The 23,108-nt window shown below is 37.1% G+C and overlaps 1 protein-coding gene across 4 annotated transcripts in view; it reads right to left on the bottom strand.

Annotated features, from left to right (window-relative positions):
* Positions 1–23,108, bottom strand: part of Smg1 (SMG1 phosphatidylinositol 3-kinase-related kinase) — a 98,638-nt gene that overhangs the window by 5,134 nt on the left and 70,396 nt on the right. For 3 of the 4 annotated variants that reach the window (XM_005391090.2, XM_013517825.1, XM_005391088.2), the window contains 24 exons: positions 22,161–22,383; positions 19,690–19,936; positions 19,096–19,325; positions 16,611–16,859; positions 16,014–16,152; positions 15,822–15,931; positions 15,481–15,699; positions 14,608–14,798; positions 13,735–13,907; positions 13,309–13,588; positions 12,600–12,872; positions 12,136–12,370; positions 11,656–11,882; positions 8,859–9,009; positions 8,567–8,756; positions 7,935–8,404; positions 6,371–6,508; positions 4,812–4,964; positions 3,477–3,656; positions 2,499–2,726; positions 1,652–1,863; positions 1,389–1,495; positions 443–622; positions 256–362 (listed from right to left, as the gene is read on the bottom strand). In XM_005391090.2, coding sequence (XP_005391147.1) covers positions 256–362; positions 443–622; positions 1,389–1,495; positions 1,652–1,863; positions 2,499–2,726; positions 3,477–3,656; positions 4,812–4,964; positions 6,371–6,508; positions 7,935–8,404; positions 8,567–8,756; positions 8,859–9,009; positions 11,656–11,882; positions 12,136–12,370; positions 12,600–12,872; positions 13,309–13,588; positions 13,735–13,907; positions 14,608–14,798; positions 15,481–15,699; positions 15,822–15,931; positions 16,014–16,152; positions 16,611–16,859; positions 19,096–19,325; positions 19,690–19,936; positions 22,161–22,383 — 4,912 coding nt within the window. The remainder of the gene's footprint in view (positions 1–255; positions 363–442; positions 623–1,388; positions 1,496–1,651; positions 1,864–2,498; positions 2,727–3,476; positions 3,657–4,811; positions 4,965–6,370; positions 6,509–7,934; positions 8,405–8,566; positions 8,757–8,858; positions 9,010–11,655; positions 11,883–12,135; positions 12,371–12,599; positions 12,873–13,308; positions 13,589–13,734; positions 13,908–14,607; positions 14,799–15,480; positions 15,700–15,821; positions 15,932–16,013; positions 16,153–16,610; positions 16,860–19,095; positions 19,326–19,689; positions 19,937–22,160; positions 22,384–23,108) is intronic. The other variant, XM_005391089.2, reaches the window with a different exon arrangement.

Below are 23,108 nucleotides of genomic sequence, written 5' to 3' on the forward strand. Positions count from 1 at the left end.
AAACCTTCAGATATTCTTAGGTCACACAAATTTCAGTGAAGAGTGGCAAGGGGAAAGGAGGGCTAATATAACGGGGAAGAATCAGAATATACTACTATCTGACAACTCCAGGGCTGTGTTACTCAAAATCTTTTGAATCCTGAAAACAGGCTTAAATTCCTTATTTCTTCATGAACCACCAAGGAAACAGGTGAAGGGACTCTTTCAACCTACAATTTTCCAGTTAAGCTGAACTCAATTTTAAAAAGCAGTCACCTGTTCAGCAACTGACATCCGCCTGTTTGGATCAACATCTCGGCCCTCTAACTTGGCTTTCACTCTCTTCCACACACTCACTGCATATGAGTTTCTCTCTTGCACAGCTATGAAACAATGAAACACATGTTAAGTCAAACCACCATTTCATACAAAATTTTAAGGCAGCCTTATTCTTACTAATTACCTTTCCCAGTTTTAGGATCTCTGACAGCCTTTTTAGGACTACAAGCAACATTCTTGCCAGTTCCTGGGATAGTGCTCGGTGGAGTATCTGCTGATGTAGCAAGATTTTTCTGAATCAGCTTTTTAGCATTCTGTGACATGACATCAGGCTGAGTCTTCTGGCCTGTGTTGCTCCGGACTGCTATGGAAAGAGTTGGTGGCTCAATTTATATGTACACAGAAAATTGAGGGAAACAAAGAGGAAAGCATGGGATGTGTTGGTGGGAAGTATCCCAAACAAAATACTAGAAAATGAATTAACTTTAAAAATGAATTTAAAGTCCTCATGCTTTGACATAGCCAACTGTCTTCCCAAAAATATAGCCTCAACAGTAAGGTGTTCAGATGTGAATTTGTATGATGAGGTTCACCTTTCATCCACTTGTAGCATCAAAAACCATAAATACCTTAGACATGCAAAAATGTTAAGATTAATATAGTACGTAAGATGACATATTAAATTTGACCAGTAGGTCATTTTTTAAGAGACTTAATAATAGGGAAGTTACACGTTTAAGTGGGAAAAGGCAACAAAAACTCCATTACAAAATAATCCCAGTGTATTTATGTGCATGTGTGCATGCACACATACATGGCAAAGTAAATCAACACGCACAGTGGTTTAAACCTCTAACTGCAATGGAACTATGCCCTTTCCTCAAGTATTTTTCTAAATTTCTTAATAGTCATATATTTTTACATCATAAAATAAAATTTTAAAATTCTTTTTTTTTTGTGGTAGTTCTCTCTTTTAAAGACAAAATATATTGACTTTGACATATGACAGGGTTTAAGAAAACCTTTTTAAAAATGTGACTATAAGTTTATTAGACTCTCATGCAAAATTAAACATACTAACATCTATATATAGATTGTGAACAGATCAAGATCCAGGTCTCTCTTCCTACCTGCAGCAAAGGATGGCTGATAAGTAGCAGACGACGTTGGACTTGAACATTCATTTGTTGCATCGGTGACTAACGGTGATGCAAAACTCACTAAATTATTATAGATACTGAAATACAAAATGTATGAAATGCTTATGGAATGTTTTACCGGGTTAACTTTTCACAAAACTATGAGCAAAGCTGAAAAGGTTAAAGTCAAGAGATAAAATAATACCAGACACATTGCTTACATTTTATAAACTTTAACCCTAAAACAGTCTTACCTCAAACTTTGTGTTTTCAGTTCTTTCAAAGTAGGAGTGATTTCCTGGAGCATTTCAACATGTTCTTGACTTCGAACCTGACCCATAGCCTGGACTAATGTAAACAGAACCGTCTGAATGTTGTCTTGCCATGATTTATATTCACTCAAGAACTGCCTAACACTGTTCTCATAGGGAACATCTTCACCATCTGCCAGAGCAGCTTCTTCATCCTATAATCAATATATTAATGATTAAGGAAAATAGTTATTTTCTCAGTAACTAAAGACAGTCACTTGTTGATTAAGAGGTAATACATTTTCAAATGTTTAATATGTTTAATCTGCTTATGTCAGTTCTTTTCTACAGCAACTTTGTTTACAGCAATCAATGAAAGTCAAAGTAAAAATAAATCCTAAAATTAAATTACTGTTTTGTAATGATGAAGTAATTTAGCCTTCTCTAGGGGCGTTTCATTACTAAACTATATTATGTAGAATACTGGAGGGAAGACATAACATTTCCATTCATTGTGGAGGCAAATTATGAAGTATAAGTGGGAAAGAGGAAGACAGGCTGAAATGTAAACAGTCTAGAGTTCAAGTCTCAGTTCCAGCATAAGCTGTACCACATTTTGTGAATCAATTTAAGCCTCAGTTTCTGTGTACAAAATTCAGAAGAGTGCTGCTGGCTTTTTAAAAGAAAGAAGTCTGATGAAAACACACATTAACCCTGTTACAAACAACTTAGAAGATGTGACTCTGAAAAATTGTTTCTGTCTACAATTGTCACTATTGTTCCATAAACAAAAACTATTCGTACTTCTGAAAAAGAGAGAATAAACTGTACCAATGGTATTAAGTCTTACCTTAGCCATTGCTTTTAGGAGATGTTTGACATCTCCCAGTTGTCGATTATGACCAGTGAGCACGGTCTTTATATTATCAACCAGATTCTGGATTGTTTCACAGACTGTTTCTATCTGTTGTTCCTTCTCAGTCTGAATTGTCCTCTGAGTAGACATATCTTGGGTCAGCTGTTTGTGTGCTGACAGAAGCCATTCAGAACTGCCAATAGGATGTTCAAGACTGGTGTCCTGAACAGAGCAAGTATTTGATTTTACATATGAGATGAAACAGTAAGTCCTACCATTATCTCAACAACCAGAAAAAGGTACTAATATTAGAAATGCAAATTGACAAAATAAAGTTTCTCCATCTTAAATTAATTACTCATAAAACAGTTAACAGTTTCAACATTCTATAACTATAGATGAGGATTTCTCACTTTTCTGCCTAATTCATATAGGGTATAAAATGTTTAACATTCAACACCTGAGAAATATATTTGGAATGACAAAGATGATCTGCATTCACATCCCTAAATTCATTCTACATACCTCTTTGAAATGAAACCAGAGCTTTCTAATTCATAGTGTAAAGCCTTCCCACAAAATACAAACACTAAACTTATCAAGTGGATCTTTTTGACTTAACTCACCTTGCCAGCATTCACCCTCAGCTAGCCCTTTTCCTACTACTCTATTTTCAGTGCATCTGAACACTGTTACGCTGCTATCACTGCTTTCTCCTCTCTTCCAACCTTCCACATTACTTTGGTTGTAACTCAGAATCCTTCTTTTTCATTTATTTTATTATTAAATAAAAAATAACATTTTAAGGGGTAAGAGTAAGATTTAGAGTAAGATATCACCACTATATCACTCATAATGACATCTTATACAGTTTGCACTTAGTAAGTGTGAACTACATGAATATACTAAACTGACTGAGACTACAACATTGGCTGATCATCACCAAGTCTCTTTACTCCCACAAAGACTCACCACTCTCTGTAATAAACGAAGCTCTAATTCAGAGACCGAACTGTTAAACTGTGATGCAAATGAGCACATTTGCTGACACCTCTTGATTAGTTCAAATAATGCAGCATCCAGGTTTAAGGCTTCTGCAGTTCTCGTTCGTAGACTTTCAAAATGAATGATATTACTGCAGAGAAAAGTGACCTGTGAAGACATGGAACCAACATGAAATGATATGGCATTAAAATAATACCAGCTATTAATTTCTTCAACTCAGACTACAACTAACCCTGTAAATATATGACTCTTGGGAAAGGTATCCTCACAAAGGCTGTAAATAAATGCACATTTTAATTTCTATCAATATTCTTAGGCCTGCGATGGCCAAAAGGAGCTAGCAAAATTAGATGAATGTATACATGATTGTTTTTACATAGGAAATTTACTCCATTATAAAGTTATGCAGTAAATAATTCATATTTAGCTACAATTTTTCTTACATTCGAATTTTGGGAACCATTTCTACTAGAATTTCTTCTTTTGCTTCTACTCCTAATTTCAAAATACTAACTGGATATTTGCTTGATTGTTTTTTGAGACAGGGTCTCACTATGTAGTACGGCTGACCTTGTACTCACTATGTAGCCCAGGCTGGCCTTGACCTCACAGGGGTCCTTGCCCTCCTGCCTCAGCTTCCCGAGGGCTGGGGTTACATGCACGCGCCACCACACCCAGCACTAACTGGATATTTGGTAGTATAAAAATGCATTTTTGAAGGTATGATTAAAAGTTTTATATAATGTCCTTAAATAATTCATCTTAAAACGAAAATACAGAAATATTTACACATAAAGTAATCTAATGTTTGCAATTTATACTAAATATGGATGGGGAAGAGTAAAGAATATGGATGAAACAAGACAAGTTGAAAATTACTAAATTTTGGTAATGGGTATGAGGTATTATTTAATTGGTCTAATTCTGTATCTCAAAATTTCCATAATCATTTTTTTTTTTTTTAAATGTGCCTACTCCCATCACGCCACAACAAAGGTAAACCACACCTTCTGGTAGAATACAAAGTCCTGAAGTATCTTATTGCCATATGAAAATAATTTCAATTTTTTTTACATTACTTTAGTTATATATGAAGGAACCTCAAGTAAGATATTAAAATTGTGTTTATTTTTCAACAAAGGTCAAAACCACTTATATTTAAGTGGGTGACAAAAAGGGTCTAGGGAAATAACCAGCCTAAGGAATGCCCAGAAAGGCCTCTCAGGCCAGCAGTCACCTTCCCACCCACCCCCACCCTGAAGCTGAACACAAAGATGGTTTATGTGCACATGTTAACTGTACCTGACTTGCTCTCTGGCTCTCTTTGAGGACAAGATTTCTTCTTTCAGCTATTGTTGCTTCAAAATCTTGCAGTACAGGTGCCAATGCTGGGTTGGCCCCACCAGCCCACTTGAGTCGCTGCTCAATACTTGATTCAAGTGCTGCTAGCTTCTCCTATAAAAGTCAGGAAAATCTCTGTGTATGTTTATTATGTTCTCTACTTCCTATCTGCCATTTTATATAATACAAGAAAAATGCAAAAGAAAAAAAAAAAGGCAGGGTGAAGCATGTATAACTGGGGGCGGCAATTACCAGAAATCCAACTCAGGACCTTGTGTTTACCAGGCAGCTGCTGTGCCGCTGAGCTATATCCCCAGCCCACCATGTGTAACTTAGAAAACACCTTTAATAATGTCTTCTTGGAATTCACCTTAAATTTTGATTTTTTTTTTCTTCTAAAGACAGGGTCTCACCTTGTGTAGTCCAATCCAGCCTTGAACTCACTATCTAGCCTGGGATGACCTGGCTCAGCCTCCCAGATGTGTGTCACTATGCCTGTTCACTTTGAATATTTTAAGGCCAAACATGTCTGGGAAGGGAGAAACTGGTTTTCCGTATACTGTCCTAAAATTTGCAGAAACGATGTTTCATGTTCTTTTTCTAAAATTCCTTTAGCAATGGAGTGTCATTTCCATCTTTAAATAATAGTCTTGTAAAACAACCAAAACAGGGCCAGGCACTGTTGCACATACCTATAATTCCAACACCTGGGACATTGAGACAGGAGGATCACCACAAGGTCAAAGCCAGCCCAGGATACCAAAAGAGTTCAAAACCAGCCTGAACTAAATAGTGAGACTCTGTCTCAAAAACAAAACAAAGCAAAAAACAAAAAATGCCTAAACATGACTGAGCTTGTAGCTTAGTGGTAGAATGCAAGGTTTTGGATAAAAAAACCATACATTTGCTACACCAAATTCTTACTGAGCCATATGCATTATCTCTATGAAAATTCACTTATACTTTTGATTGTAAAAGATAAAAATCAAATTTTCAAAAATTTGCAAGTCTACGGTAAAAATTCAGATTATCTTGATAAGTTTAATAACAAAGCTATTCATTATTTATTCAATATTTTAGGTGGAGGCATTCACATTCTCTTTTGCCCTGCCACCAGCCACATGAATGTACCTGTAAGAACAGAAATGGCAAGAGTTCATTCTTTTAAGATGATATACATACAATCTTCCAAGATCAGTTTCTTTTACTTAAACAAGTATTAGGTTTTTTCTCCCCAATAACCAACATTCCTTTAATGTATAAAGGCATAATAAATATACAATTCATTACAGAGTTCAAGTATTTAGTATGTGCCTATTTCTGGTTGAAAACATTGTTACTCTAAGATTCTGTTACCTTGCAAAGTAAAAAATAAAAACTGTAAATTTAAAAATTAAAAAGGATTGTGCCCTTCTGGCTTAAAAGCTAAGGACAAACATATACTGAACAACATTAATGTTCAAAGTGTAAGTTATTTCTCCAAGTAAGATATGCTGGAAGGGTAATTTGACAAAACACACCTGAACAGATGCGATTGAAGTTTCAATCTGACTCAGAGTATGTAGTTTCTTTTTCATGCTGGCTAGGATAGCAGACCTAGGGGGAGGTGTGACTGACATGGCTTGTGGTCTATTGATAAGTAGGTCTTCGTGTTGCCACTGTTCAAAGGAAAAGAAATGTAAAAATATCAGAAGAGAAAATACCAACAGGGAGGTATAAGGACTAGGGGAACAGAAAACCAAACTCAGCTGTTGCACACAAGGAGATGTGTCACAAATAGGAGTAATAAAAATGTTACAGAAGACTCATAGGAAGGCAAAGGCTTCCATGATAGACAAGGGCTGGTAAATGTCTTGGATCATTAACATGTAACATTTAAATAGTAATTCTGAAAGTATTCTGTATCTATGTAACAGTTTAACATCCCCCCCCATGAAATCAATCTCAGTGAGCTTAGGGGGTAAAAGAATTCCCAGTGTGTAGACTGAGTAGCCAAGGAAACAATGGTGACAGTCATAGGAAAGGGACTCTCCAAAAAGAATTGCTTTTTTTTTTTTTTTAATTTTTTGGAGACAAGGTCTCACTACATGGTTCAGGCTGGCCTAGAAGTTATGGCAGTCCTCCTGCCTCAGCCTCCAAGTACTGGGATTACAGTCATGTGCCACCACACTTGGCTTCCAAAAAGGATTTTTACCGTGGTTTCCAGAACACTGTCAATTTTTAAGGGAATGAACTTCAAAATGCATGAAACTTGACAGTATTAAATAATTTTTTTTTGGTACCAGGAATAGAACTCAGGACCTTGCATTTGCCAGGCAACCACTGTGCCCCTGAGCTATATCCCCAGCCCAATAATTTTTTTTTTACAAGTAGTAAAATATACTCCCCAAATTCCAAACAAATCGGAATGTAATTTCAGAAGTTGGAATAAATTACTTAACATGCAAGATATAGAAACCGCTAAAGATAAAACCAAAAAGAGAAACACACTGGTAACATGTACTGAGCTGAAGCCAACAATTTGACTACTGGGGAATAACTTCAATATAAATGAAACAAAATAACCACTGTTTGTGCCAACACAGATTTCCAAAACTGTAGTTCCCCAATTATCCCAAGCTTACAATTTGTTTGAAGTCACTAATATACTGAAGCCTATATTTAAAAAGAAAAACAGCTGTATTTATATTGTGCTTAGCATTTTACATAAGTCATTATTATTTAACCCTCTGAGAGATACTGTCTCATTTTACAAATAATGAAAAAAATTACTCCAGAAATAATATTCATTACAGGAAGCTGTCTACATAATGAATTGAGCCATTAAATCTGACATTTATGAACAACACTCTATGGCATGGATAACACATCATATAGACCTGACAGAAACAAATTCAAAGGACATAAGCTGTAAACATGAGATGATCTCAACTACATAGAAGAGATATAAGGAATAACTGTAAAGAAAGGTCCAGAATGCTAATGGTGGGTTTGCTCTGGATGGGCACAGTTGAAGAATTGTAACTGTTTCACTTCTTTGTATTTGCTTAATATCAGAAACACATTATAAAGCAAACTACTTACCTGAAACATGGCAATATGCAGCTGCACTCGCTGCAGGCTTGTCTTACAAGAAGAAATGCTGGTTTCCAGCCTACGCACCAGGTCATGCTTCTTCCAGGCAGTGTCATAAGAACTCGCTAATACAGTTGCCCTGTTCATGACCAACTGAGAGAACTTCCCAATCTGGATGTTGTGCTCCACCGCTTTCTTACACAAATCATCGACAGAAACTTTGCTTTCTGCACCAAAGTCCTTTGCCTCTACTTGAGCAATGATGTCTACACCCAGGGCACTAATAAAGCTGCACAAGGTGAGTCCAAGGGCTTGGTTGGGTAGTCCTATCAAGAGATGTCTTACGAAGTCAGCTGTGAAGGCCTTGATAGGCTTGGCCATTTGGTCTTCACTGAAACAAGAGTTTCTAAAAAGAGTTTTCACATTGACAATCTGTACAGGTCCATTCACTGTATTCTGATCTTCAAGTGAACTTGATCCTAAAAATGGAAATTCTTGAAGTATTTTATACAAAACTAAGATAATAACACTGATTATTTAAAGCAGTTGAGATTTTACAAATGTACAGTTAAATGAAAGTCAACTCCGTCACACCTGCTTCCAAAGTATTTAAACCCAGCATATTTAAACCGGGTACTTACCTGACAATGTTTTAGAAAAGGTACCACAGAGCTTGAAGAACTCCTTAATTGTCTGTAGTCTTTTTAGAAAGAAAATCTCTTCTAGCACCTGTCGGTGGTTGTCATCATCAAAAAAATTCACTTGGGTACTCCTTGCTTCCCGTATGATGTCAATCTTTCGCCAAGCTACAGGAATTTCCATCTTGTTTAACTATGTAAATGAGAGAAAAGAATTATCATTTCTCCACTGTTCACATACTAAACCACTACTGTACTGCATTTACATTACCCATAGAACCAAATCAATACTTACCTTTTCAACTAATAAGCCAAAAGCAGTTTCAACTTGTGCAAACATGCCATCAAATGCTACCAAAAGCATCTGGCCAGCTGACATTTTTGGTGTTTCATCAACTGAACCATTTCTTGGCTGGATCAATTCACCATATTGAGCATGCAGTATTCTAGAGAAAAAGAAAAAGGAGCTAAAACCCTCATTGAAGAGAAATACATTTTGGGAGAACACAAAAAGTCAGAGCTAGTGTGCAAAGCCGACAAAAATCTTCTGGCGTTAAGGAAAGAGTGCTGTGATATAACAGTATTTAGTCTCAATTGCAATCAGCGTTAGTTATTGTTCATATCATTAAATTTTATGGAATCTTGCACTATTACATTCTTTTTTAAAAAAAACACTAAATTATTCACTGCACATTATGAATATAAAATAATACAAATCCCCAAACCAACAAATAAATGTCAAGAATGACCATTCTGAAGCTGGTGGACCTAATTGTTAGATATATTGCAACTACAGCCACATGATAGGGTTAACCATCTGTAGAAGCAAACTAAAATACCATTTTGGCATGTTCAATTTTAAACTGTGCACATTTTGAATGTAAAGTCATCATAAATGCACTTTCACTCCTTCTATTAACATAAGCTAGGCTGGGCATGGTGGCGCATGCCTGTAATCCCAGCACTCGGGAGGCTGAGGCAGGAGGATCACTATGAGTTTGAGACCAGCCTGGGCTACAAAGTGAGCTCAAGGCCAGCCTGAACTGCATAGCGAGACCCTGTCTCAAAAAGACAAAAAACAAAACAAAACAAAAAAAACCACATATACATAAGACTCATATAGCACATTATGTACCCAGACAATAATTGTACACATTTTATATAAAAAGCAAAAATAAAATTCCCAGTCTTAAGATTACTATCAGTAAAACTAAGGTTCACTAGAATTCCAATGTTACTTATCACACAGATGGAGAATTCACTCCAAATAGCTAAACTATCAAGAATTTTGAAGAGAATTAAAAATATGAAGCTACTAGAGAGACTTCTATTGGGAAAAGAACTCCAAGATGGTATGAAATTTTCCTCAAGATAATCACAAAGCATTTCTCTGAAACAGGGTACAAATAGGCTACCAAAGAACCAGGCCTGAACTCTGTCATCCACAGCACATATTCATCATTCCTCTATGTGAGTACAGCAGCCTCAATAAGAGCAGATGAAATGAAGTCTGAAACTGTGTGTGAAAGAAAGGTGTATAGATTTAGCATTTAACTTTCTGAAGTGCTGCTAGAAATGATGAAAAGATGTTATCCAACTAGTCCAAATCACTACTTAGCTGATAAACTGCTTATGCTATTAACTGCATTCTTATCTTGTGTACAAGATGTGATCAAAAATATACTGAATGTTTAAATTACAGGTTTTTTCTTGGGTGGGAGCAGTTTTGGAGAGAGGCTCACTATGTAGCCCGAGCTAGCCTTAAACTTCTGGCAATCCTCCTGCCTCAGCTTCCCAAGTGCTAGAATTATAGATATGTACCACCATATCTGGTTTAAATTATAATATTTATTGCTATATGACATGGTGCCATTCATCTCCCCTCAAAATACTTCCCTCCCTGCTTTGAAGACATTTATCCTATCATTCTCGCCATTTTCTAAAGCAGTTTAGGAAGTTCTCTTCTAAATTTAAGCTGGGCATGGTGGCACATGCCTATAATCCCAGCACTCTAGAAGGCTGAGGCAGGAGGATCACAGGTTTGAGCCCAGCCTGGACAACTCAGGGACTTAGCAAGACTCTGTCCCAAAATAAGAAAACAAAAATGGCTGGAGAGGAAGCTCACTGAAAAGGCCCTGGGTTCAAACCTTAGTAAACCACTACCACTAACAAAAAAAGGTCGTATTTCATATTTCCTGTGTTAAGAATTTTAAAAATTGCTTGAAAAAACCTAAGCAGTACAAGATTGACTAAGTGCAGATAAAAACTAAAGGTATTAAAATGGGGTTCATTATACTATCATCTTTATTTTTGTTAAATTTTCCCATCAGACAAAACATGAGACAGTTATTTGTACATCAATTTCACTTTTGTAGTCATGAAATGCCAAAGTCATGTAGACATTGAAATGCCAAAAGAAGAGGTCCTGAGTCACTAGGAATAAAGCTATGGGCACAGTGCTTATCTAGAGGAACTACTCAATCACAGCAAGTTCCAAAATCAAACTACTTTTCTGGATTAGATATAATAAACACAGTGTTCAATATCTAAAAGAAATTGATGTATCTAGAAGAAATTGATAAAGCGTAAGCTAATTTAAAAGCATTCACCTAAGGAATGTATATACCACTAGTCAAGTAAACTGTCTCATATGCTTTTGTGTGGTTCCCAGGGCTGACTAAAAAAATACTATATAGAACTGTGTTAAACGTGTATAGCTAAGCAGTAAAAACATGTATGTATGCATGTGAAAGAACTGCAGAAACTCCGTATGTATGTACATAAGTGTGACAGGAGAAATCTGATTGTGTTCTTATTGACAGCACCACTACTACCCATTTCATATATTGCTACTGCACCATAAGCAAGCCAGATGCTGGGATCAGATGAAGGCTGAAGCATGCAAAAGACCTCCCTATATTTTTAAACAATTTCCAGTGGACCTAATTACAGATTTTTAAAAACGTATGTATGTAAGCATTTATACCTGGTCTAAAAATGCAAGGTAAACTTGAGGTTACAGCACAGAATCTCTATACCTGGCTGTCCTCTCTCTTTTATAAGGAAAAAGAGCATAGGCAGCACTCACTCACCTGGCAACATCAATATAATGAGCATGTGTTTCTTCTTCGAGTCCCATAGCTGCGTTTCTTAAATAGGCTTGAAGGGATTCAACTAGAGTTTGCAGGGGAACGCCATCAGTTGTCTGCTCAATGAGACTGTCCAATTCATGAAGCATACTTTCTAAGGTGTATTCCCCTTTCATTAAACATCTAAGTGCTTCTGGAAATATGATTTGCCGGAAATTTGAATTCAGTTCCTATTAATATGTGAGAAATATTTTAATGTTTTCTAACTTTAGATAAGTTACACATTTGGAGACCTAATTGCATAAATTAAAAAACAACCTATACAATAATAACCAAGTTATGGTCACAAATCTCACTCAAAAAAGGAACTGCTTAACTAATTTTCGAAGGTGGAAATTAAATTTTTCTTTTGGATTAGAGATAGGAGAAAGACAACGGTCAATGTCTAAAATAAACTTACAAAATTTCAGCTAGTGTGCTCACCTGCAGTGAGGTGTATACTCCATTGGCTAAGTGTACTGCTTCAGATGTTTCCACAGGATTTGGGATATCTAAGTCCTGTGGCACCAGGTGGCACTGCTTTAGTAACTGAACCAAGCAGGTGACATTTCCACTCATACTGCAGAGCTCCTCCAAAAACCAGGCTCCATCCCGAGAAGTCAGATCAACCAGCTGTTCTCCAGCACTTGAAGCTGCACCTTCCATCATCAGGTTACGCCTAAATGAGATAAATACTTGTTATGGCAACCTGTATGGTGACACAGTTAGGAGAACATACAACAGTTTTCAAAACCTGAAAAGAAAGCAAGCAGTTTAATATGGGACAGGACAAAGGAAAGTAAAACAGTATCTCAAATTTGGAATTAAAAATAAGACACAATGCAATCTCAGTGAGCACCAATGCTTTTGACAATGATGCGGTTCAGTATTGATGTTAGCTAGCTCACCTTGTAAGGGTACAGAGGGCAGAAATAATGACACTTGCTAGACTTAAAGATCCTTCTTCTCCATTTTCATGAAGGAATACTTTAATGCAACGTTCAATTTCTTTTAACTGATCTTCACAAACTGGCACAGTGACAGCTTCTTGTTTCAAGCGTTCCACCTGTCTAATAAGTCTGTTGTTTATGTCTGCTGCATATCGCTGCAAGGTCATTTCAGTGGCAGTAATGAACTGACATACTGTTGGTGGTGGCTGGGGAGCATACTGCATTTCATATCTACAAAAGTAAAAAAGAAGCGCTTACTTAAAACATTAACTTCCCTGATTGTAAGTAAGGCTCATACTTAGAGGGAAAAATTGTGCTTTATCCTCAAAGAGTCAGGTTCAATTCAATTTCACACTTAAAAGGTCTCAAACATAAGGAACTTCCTAAGATCACTCATTGGTACCAACAATGTCTGAGCTTACCTTACCTTAAGTGAATCAGACCACTCCGAATGGGAAAAATTTTATAATTAGGAAAAACACACTATCTTATTTATAAAAGAAAGCAGGAACTCCTTTTAAAATTAAGACGAAAGTAACTCCATGCCAATTCCATCTATTAAACACTTCTTTCAGAAAAATAAAACACAACTGCAATCTAAAAACTGATCACAACTTTGCTTTCATCCTAAATGAGTTATAAAGAAAATTAAACACTTGCAACTTACTTCCTGTAAAGTTCTTGACAGCGCTCTACTGTGGTATTACAGATGAGCTCTTCCATCCAGGTCTTCCACTGTTCAATTCGATGTTTCTGAAATATGGCTTTTGGATACTGCAGTGCAACTGTTGCATAGTGATGCAGCTGTTCCAGACAGCCACGGAGCACCGAGCGCCTCTGCTGCAGAAGGGCGCCAACCTCCCCTTCCAGCTGCTCACACTGGCTGATCAAGTGGGCCTGCCCAGCATTCTGAAGAAAGGCTGTCGCTGGAACATAGCTTGGGGGACCTTTTGATAAAAGACAGTAATCACAGTGATGCCCATTTCAAGTTAGCAGGCACTCAAAGCGACTATAAACCACAACCCCACGTACAAACATATGCCTATGGAACTCACATGCTCACTTATTTTATCTAAAGTAAGTCAGCCCATACCAAGGTCCATTTGTGTGCTTATCTCCTGAAGCAAGCTTGCAAGCTGTGTTGCTTCTAAATTACTGAATGCAGCCTGATAATGTGTTATCCACTGTTCAAATTCATTTAGCTTCACCTGGATTGCTTCTTGAACAGCTCTTTGCTGAGTTTGTAGTTGAGTGTGTTCAGAATACCTAGTGAGGACAACAAAACAAATCCAAAGGTCACTTGCTACACTTTTTTCTACATACTTAACCACCTGGACTTTGCTCAGCCTTCAACTGCCTGGTTCACTCCGTTTCAATTCTGGGGGTTGTACTCAAATGCCCTTTATTCCCCTAGTTTTTCTGGCCCTATAATCCCTAACATTGTACTCCTAATTTTTTTAATAAAACTAGCGAACTGCCAGGTTTAAAGTTCCTCAAATGTTTGACAGATCTTTGTAGTCTGAACATCTCACTTAATGTTTGGCAATTGTACATTTAACTACCCTATACCGAGCATCTTCTTGGTTAAGGTTCATTCACTTAGATCACTCTAGGTGAGTGCTTTTCTAAAACCTCAGCAAAGTAAATGAAACAACTGCTACTGTCCAAATGAATAAGGGTTCAGATACAACTATATAAGAAAAACCAAAGCCCAGGTTTTATGACTCCTCGTGTTCTAGCCACCACAGCCACCTATTTCCCCTAACTGGTTACACATTTCAGTTAAATATAATAAACGAGAACTTTCAAGTTATTATCACTTTGAAATTGCACTCCTTAAGGGAGCATTCTCCGATTTTGTAAGCTGCTACAATAATTCAAAGCCAAGATGACAATGTTTACACAAACACAAATATTCTCTTTAATGGCACATATTGAGAAATAAGAATTCAGTCCTGTTTTAAACCTGTGTTGTAGAGTATGAGAGGGATGATCCACTCCTTCAGCTCCTTCTAGAAACTCTATTTCCTCCAACAGTTTTCCCTGTAGCTTTTCGACGTCTGTCAGTTGTTCCTGCAAGCTTAGGTATTCATCTAAGCTGCTATCCAGTTTGGGAAGCACAACCAGCATCTCATCTCTGTTTTTAAACCAGTTCACCTGTAAAACGGTATTATAATTAGAGGGTTCTCACAGAGTCAACTACACACTGATATTGCCAGAAAAACCATGTAAGAACATTCTGAATGTATTACTTTACCTAAATTTCAACGAAACCTGAAAGCATCATCCTAATTTTACAGACAAAGATAACCTATACATTCACATTCACATGGCCAGAAACTGACAGACTAAGTTCCATAATGCCATGCACTTGCCACCATGACATACAGAACAAGATAGGGATCTTTGGCTACAGTGATGGAAGGTTATTCACTTAAAAAACATTTTAAGCATCACATTTCAAAATATTTCAGAAGTTACAGTTTTTTTCTCGATCATTAATCTACCTCCTATAAATGTGAGTATAATTATGTGTCTCTGTAAGGGAGCTTTGCCTAATAAAAAGTTGATAGCAAATTCCCCTATTTAATGGCCATTTCAATATTATACATTGTTTTTTTCTTTCTTTTTTGTTTTTTTGAGACAAGATCTTGCCCTGCAATTCAGGCTGGCCTTGAGCTCACAGCAATCCTCCTGCCTTTAAGTGCTGGGATTATAGGCATACGCCACCATACCCAGCCAAAAAAAAAAAAGTTTTACTCAACTGTTTCATAGACATGCTTACTCTATTTCTCTAACAAAAAGATGATGGTGACTTATTTACAGCACTAGGCTTCACCTTAATTTCAGCTACTCTGGAAGAAAAGAGGCTGCGGGTGATCTCTCGCTCCATCTCTCGCTTGCTCTGCTTGCTCTCAGCCTGCTGGCCACCTCCGCCATAGACAGCACCAGCAAACCCCACCTCGCCCCCTGCTGTCCAGTCCACCAGGGGGTCATACACGAAGGCTTCCAATAAAGTCAACAGAGTCTCTCTACCACGTCGCATAATGTGTAGAACCTGTTCAGAAGAGTTGTAAATGTTTTGCTACAAGTTTCCTGATTTAAAACACCTTTTTTTTCATTCCACAGGTTTTGCGCATTTAACGCATCCACTATGCAGGAGAAGAGAAAACCACATACCTGTTCACAGGACAGCCTAAAAACACCTTCTACTCCAGTTACACCCAGTGCTGTCTCAATGTTTTGTGTCATTCGAAATGGTACTTTCTCAGGAACTCTAAGGCTTTTACCTTGAAAAGACAAACCATTATATTTTTGCCCTTTCATCAAAAACCTTTTGATCCTCATATAAATACAAAAGTTTACTTTTACCTTTCTCAAAGCAAACATTGTAATCTATGTGAACCACTTCTCCAGTCGTCATATCTATGAGAACATTGTCTAGATGTCTATCTCCAAGGCCAATTATGTATCCAACCATAGACATGACTGCCGTAGATCTTGCATAAGACTAAAAAGGTAGAAGGAACAAGTTAAATACCATTAGCACATTTCCTGCCAACATGAACTCGATGCTTTAAAGTTTACACAATTCCAAAATCCTGTTCCCTTATTTAAAATAAACAAAAAGTACTCCTGAAGGTTGTGTCATGTGGTCACACAGGCTTTGCATACAACACTGGGATCCTACAGTCCTAGATGTGCATTAAACAGACTCTCCTTTAGCCTCCCTAGTTATTTTTCTGAATGTTTTATTGTCTTCTCCATTTCACCTATAACCCTTGCATCTTGCCCTCACACACAGTCGTGCCTATACCTTTGCAACTATAAAGTGAAATTTTTAAACACAGGTCTCAAAATATTAAGGCTGCAGGGATGCATTATGAGGAAGAGTCTGAACAAGCTACGCAAGAAGGAGCTGGCCAAAAAAAGATACAGATTACAATTCAAACCATAGTGCCTACTAACCTGTGTGACTCTCCACCACTCGTCTGGTGTTGTACAAGATGACCAAAGCTCTTTGGCCAGGAGATTTGGGGGAGTAGCCTCCATTAATTCCTCTAACACTGCCTTCATCACATGGAGGGGCCAATCCCGGCGAGACACATCTAGGCTGAGTCCAACTGTTTTCAGAGCAGGACCAATTTTACTGTAATAAAGTTCACTTGGACGGGGTACAATTCCAGGATTCTGAGGAGTTTGGTAGGAATCCTGAGCCTTCAAAAAATTTTTAAATAAAGATTAATGTAAAGGCTAAATTATAGGCATGCACGAGTAGACTTTATTCATTTATTTATTTATGCATTGATGATTAACTGGCATTGAGGACTGAATCCTAAGAGAGCTGAGCTATATATCTCTGTCCTTTTTTCTTTTGTTTTTTTCCAACAAGGTCTTCCTTTGTAGCCTAAGCTGGCCTCAAACTCCCAAGTGCTGGGATTGGAGGTGTGTCTGGTTCCCCCAGTCCTTTTTTGAGACAGTCTTGCCAAGCTGCCCAGGTTGGCCTTAAACTTCTGATCCTGGGATTACAGGGCATGTGTTACCATGCCTGATATAAAGCAGCATTTTACATAAATTTCTTATTTTTTCATTTATATTAATATATGTTTGCAGCAATGATTTTATTCATTGTGGGGAATGTACGTAACACATCTCAATTCTTTTATTTCCCCTTTCTACCTCTATCCCATTTGGCCAGCAGCGTCACTTATTTATCTTTTAAGCCCTCATAGCTCAGATTAGCACTGAGATTTACAGGCCAGAAAACATGAAAAAGACACAAAGGACAATATTACTAAATTAAGGTACACTTTTATACACACCGTCAATGCTGAATTACATTACAGTAGTAATGCTTTTCTCTTTTTTCCTATTTATTTTATTTTATTTTACTCAGACAAATTTCACGTAAGAACAGGCAATTCTTCTGGACTATGTACTTTCTCATAACTCCCTTTACTTTTTTTTTTTTTAACTCCCTTTACTTTCATTTAATTAAGTACTACTTCTTTAATGAAAAATTGGTTAACTGCTGAATTTTTCTTGAGATTCAACTCAACTGAACATCCAAATTACAGTCTTTTTTTTTTTTTTTTTTTTTGTTTTTTTAGACAGGGTCTCCCTGTGCAGTTCAGGTTGGCCTTGGGCTCACTTTGTAGCCCAGGCTGGTCTTGAACTCGCAACGATCCTCCTGCCTCAGCCTCTCGAGTGCTGGGTTTACAGGTGTGTGCTACCACGCCCAGCCCAAGTTATAGTCTTATTAGCACACGTAATTCTATTTTAAAGTTATAATTCAAAATTCACTTAAATGTGTATTTCATTCTTCACTAGTGACTTAATCACCAATACAAAAGTAACAACAGATTGGAGGAATGCAATACACCAAAGTTTAGATAGCCTTTCCCTCATTTCTATCTTTAAATTATACTTCAATAATTTTTCTGCAGATTTCTATGCCTACATTTAAAAATCTGACTCCTGCCTCGTAGAGGGCAGGTTTTGAGCCTTCAAAACACTTTTAAATAAAGATTAATGTAAATGCTAAGTTATAGGCATGCATGAGTAGACTTTATTCATTCATTTATTTATGCACTGATGATGAACTGGCACTGCGGACTGAATCCTAAGATGATGCCCTGGGTTAAATCTCCAGCACCACAAAACAATAAAACTTAGTTCCTTGGTCCACACTTTTGGTCCTCCGTATAACTAACCCTAATTAGAAGTATTTATCTTAATTAGCTGGATTTCGGATCAAAAAGTTGAGATTGTATCTTAATATCCTTAACATTTAGTATCCTGGCTAACCGAATTCTATGATCATTATTTAGATAAATACAATTATTCAGGTACTTGCCTAAATGAATTATAAATTAAACGAAATCAAAGTACAGAATATAATATACAGGTACAAAATAGGATGTCATGATGATTAAACTGTACATTTAAAGTACTTCTTATTTGTATATTTAAAAGGACTCGGGCACTGGAAGCTGTGGTACACGTGTAATCTCAGCACTCTGGGAGGTTGAAGCAGGAGAATTTCAAGTTCACATTCTATCTGGGCCATTTAAGCAAGACCTTGTCTCCCCAAAAAAAGGTGGCAGGGGCACAGCTCAATGTGAAGACTGGGGGTGAACTAGGGTTTTAAAGTTTTCTATTACTTATAAATTTAATTTAAAAGACCTTAGCCCAGTAACAATATCAGGAAGTAAAATATCAAATTATTGAGTTACACATCTCTGATTAACCCAGTGTCATCACTTCTGTTCCGACTTTTATTTTTAGAAAATATGCCTCAAAAGCACTTTCCTAAGGACATCATATCTTTCCTACTTTAATCCCTGGTATATGCGCAAAAATGTTCTAGTAAGTCTAGCAATAGTTCACGTAACCATGGAGAAAAGTGATACAAACATTCAAATAAAAAATGCATATTTTAATTTTACTCAACCTTTTGTGCTTGTAAGGCAGCTTCCCGCTGTTGCCACCGTTTGTAAAGACCAAATAAGGGTGTGGCTCCATCCACCCACTGGATCAGTCCTGACCTTGTTCCCAGTGGTGTTACAGAATAGTGTCTTGCATGGAAACGGGGTGTCTCCTGGCGATTAATTGTAGCAAACATAGTATTCACGATAGATAAGAACTGCATTATTCTCTCATCCAGATGTAAATCCTCTAGTCCTACGATAACAAAATTGAAGATGCCAGAGCAGGTGATCAGATGTGGTTTAGACACTCACTGTCTTTTTCAACAAGCAATAACCCAACACAGCATATCTGACAGCATTACAGAATTCTATCCAGGAACAAGATACAAGCATTATTAGGCATACCTCAGTTGTTCTGCTTGTACACGTTCATATGCAAGGGAAAGATACCAATCTTGCTACACAGCCATCAATCACTGCCATTCAAAATCACATAGGATATAGGACACTCCAGGTAGCAATATGACATATAAACAGTCCTCTTCTAACACAAACATAAACCCTTAATAATAAGACTAACACACATTTTAAAGTAGGAATTAGGTTTTAAATTCTACCTTTGAAAAGGTAAGGGTAGCTCTTTCCATCTGATCCTAGAAAGAGAAGTTTCTTAGGCTTGGTTTTAGTTGGTAAGATTGTAATAGTTCCACCCACACTCTGGATTGTAACAGTGTCTCTGGCTGAGACTTCTCCAGGAAGAGCAATTTCAGTGTTTGTCATGGCAGCCAACCATGGACTGATTTCTTCAAGACGCAAGATGTAACTTGTGCGTTTCTGTGCTCTCTGTTGCAAACTCAGCATTATCTGTATTCATAAGATGGGAGGGGGGGAACAAGTCTGAATTATGAAAAAACATTTTCTTCCATACTTAACTTGGTGTAAAAGTAAAATTTAAAAACATAAATGCCTGTTAATCTAGTTTTTGCATTTAATTTAACCTTTGGGTTTTGTATCACCCTAGAAACAATAGTATACTGGTGTGCCTATGGGATTGCTACTTTGTTAAGGTTTCTTCTCCTCTCGGTTCAAATAAGCAAGAAGAGCACAGGAAACAGAAAGCAAGCACTGCAGCAGTCCTCACAATCAGAGCTCTTAGAAAATTACTTCACACTGTTGAGCTGTGCCAAACCAACGCCAAAACAAACCACATCAGTCCTTGCAGTGGAGTTGAATATATAGCTAGTAGTGGGCCATCAGGTAAACACACCCTTCAGAAGCCACTTTTAAAGTTACTGACTTGAAATTGTAACAACAACAAAAAAGAAAATCTTATCACATAAAGGAAAGGTCATTACGTAGACAAAGAGATTTAACGTAAATGAAGAAAGCACAAACACATTTTTAACAAGGAGGGAACAGTTTAGAGCTCTGACCACCTCAAGTAAGGAGAAAAGTACTACAATCTTTTAATAATCACTGAGAACAAAAGTCCAATACTGTTTTTTTTTATAAATTCAATAGTGAATTGTTGATGGTAAAAACAAATTTTTACACACAATGAAATTGAGTAACAGGCAAGAATAAATATGCCATTTAGAAATGTAGCTAAAAACACAAAGTATTTTTTAAAAGTAGGTAATGGTTAAATAAAAATTAATAAAAACCTCGAACAGTGAGTTAATTCCACTGTTGTGTCTGTAGCTGCAACACAGCAAAAAGGGGAACACAAGTACTCTTTCTGTAATTTTAAAAAAATTATTCTTTGGGCCAGGGAGATAGCTCAGCCGCACAGGGCTGCCTGGCAAGCCCAAGGTCCTGAGTTAGATTCCCGATACCACCCCCCCCAAATTATTCTTTAAAATGAACACAATCATAAAAAATTTTTTTTCAATGATTTATTTTCCCAGACAGGGTTTCAAAAGTATCCCTCCTGTCATCATAAAAAATTTTTTTTCAATGATTTATTTTCCCAGACAGGGTTTCAAAAGTATCCCTCCTGTCTCTTCTGGGTTTCCTGCTTACTGCAAACCCCCGACCCTCACCCTTGCACGGGCATACACACGCACACGTGCACACACACATACATGCACACAAAACTAGAGTTTTGGCTACATATATAACAAACTTCATCCCCTGGGTGAGTTTTCTTGTCTTGTACTTGTAGTTATTTCCTCTGAATCCTCAGTCTGCATTTACTAATTAAAGCTGGGTGTATTTTTATTTCTACATTTGTTTTGATATGATTTTTACTACCTTTATTACTAAATTTCACTAGAAAGGTTAATAGCAATAAAGGTAAGGGAGAAAGGAGGTAAATTAAGGAATGGTGAGAAAAAAAAGAGCTATTGATGAGGTAAAGTTTAAAGAATACAAAATTAAGAGACAAACACAAAAGATAAAAATTCTCAAACATCTGAGTGCATTGAGCAGTATGTGCAGAATTAGTTTCAAAACACAGGTGGAGTATTTGTTATCCAAATTGTCTGGGACTCAAAATATTTTAGATTTCAGAGTTTTTCAGACTTTGGAATATACATTTGCATTAATTTCACCCATGACTACTTCTAAAAATGTGATTATATGCAAATATTTTGTTAGAAATATTAAGTGAAATTATAAAAGTAAAAGATTCAATTTCTTTTTCTCTTCTGAGAACACAGCAGACAGCCCCTACCATATAGTCTTTCTTGGTGCGGACCCTCCACTCATGAAAAAACAATGGCCTTTGCCATCACCTCCCCATCTTTGCTCAAAGTCAACAACATGCTTTTCTCTGCATTTTTTTTTTATTTTTGAATATTTCAGACAAGGTTTCACTATGTAGTTCAGCCTGCCCTTGAACTCACTAAGTACCCAGCCTGGCCTCGAATTCATGGCAATGCTGCTTAAGCCTCCCAACTGCTGGGATTACAGATGTGCTCCACCACATCTGGCTTACATTTCTTAAGAGTCAGTTACTCATAGGCTGCCTTCCATAGGTTTACAAAAGTGTTCCCTTATGTTCTCTAAAAGGAGAGTCCACTTCCTGGAATTCTGCACTTCACAGTGAACTTTTCTACTTTAGTAGTGTTCTTGAGGCTAGCTGTACCTCTTTAAATGGAATCCAGCTGCTTCCAGGCTTTGCAGGGTTGGATGGAGTCTTCAGTTTTTCAAGGGCATTTTCAATAGCATCACCGTAGTTATCCTGAAACCACTTTTCGTGAGGTGTCTCTGCAGGGGCTGCTGTGATACTCCTGACATGCTCCAGAGCAAACACAATTGGCTTCATTAAAGCTGTGTGCTTCTCTCGCATGATGGCAATTTTCTCCTCTCTGACCAGAGAGACATTTTTATTCAGAAATTTATTAGTATACATTAACATTTTATAGAAACACGGGACAAGTGGATAATGTGAATAAATAAAAGAATCAGAGGCCAAGGGTAGAGTAATAAAATATTCGTAAAGTAACTTATATAACACTGTATGTAAAAAGCATCCAGCACATAAGCAGCAGCTTTTCTCTTCAAGAATTGTGGGACAAACAGGCTATAGGCATGCAAAAAACTCAAGCTCCACCATTACATCATATACAAAAACTAACTCAAAATGGGTCAAAGTTGTAGAATTGAGATAAAACTACAAAACTCTTAGAAGAAAACAGAACAGAAAGGTTCTATGGTCCTAAGTTTGGCAAAGACTCCTTGGATAGTGCATCAAAAAGAAGTGTAGATTAAAATACTGTATATCAAAATTAAAACCTGTGCATCAGCCAGGTATGGTGGAACACACCTGTAACCCTAGCACTAGGAGGCTGAGGCAGGAGGATCACAAGTTTGAGTCCATCCTGGGCAACTTAGTAAGAATCTCAAAATTAAAAACACAGTAAAAGAGGTTGGGTATGTAGGCCAGTGTAAAGGCCCTGGGTTCAGTGAACATTACCACCAAAATATTAGATAGATAGATAGATAGATAGATAGATAGATTGATAGATAGATAGATTGATAGAAAGATAAATAAATAGAGGCACACATTAAAAGATACTACCAAGAGAAGGAA

The sequence above is a fragment of the Chinchilla lanigera genome, unplaced genomic scaffold (genome assembly GCF_000276665.1).
Source record: "Chinchilla lanigera isolate Chin_1 unplaced genomic scaffold, ChiLan1.0 scaffold00041, whole genome shotgun sequence".
NCBI lineage: Eukaryota > Metazoa > Chordata > Mammalia > Rodentia > Chinchillidae > Chinchilla > Chinchilla lanigera.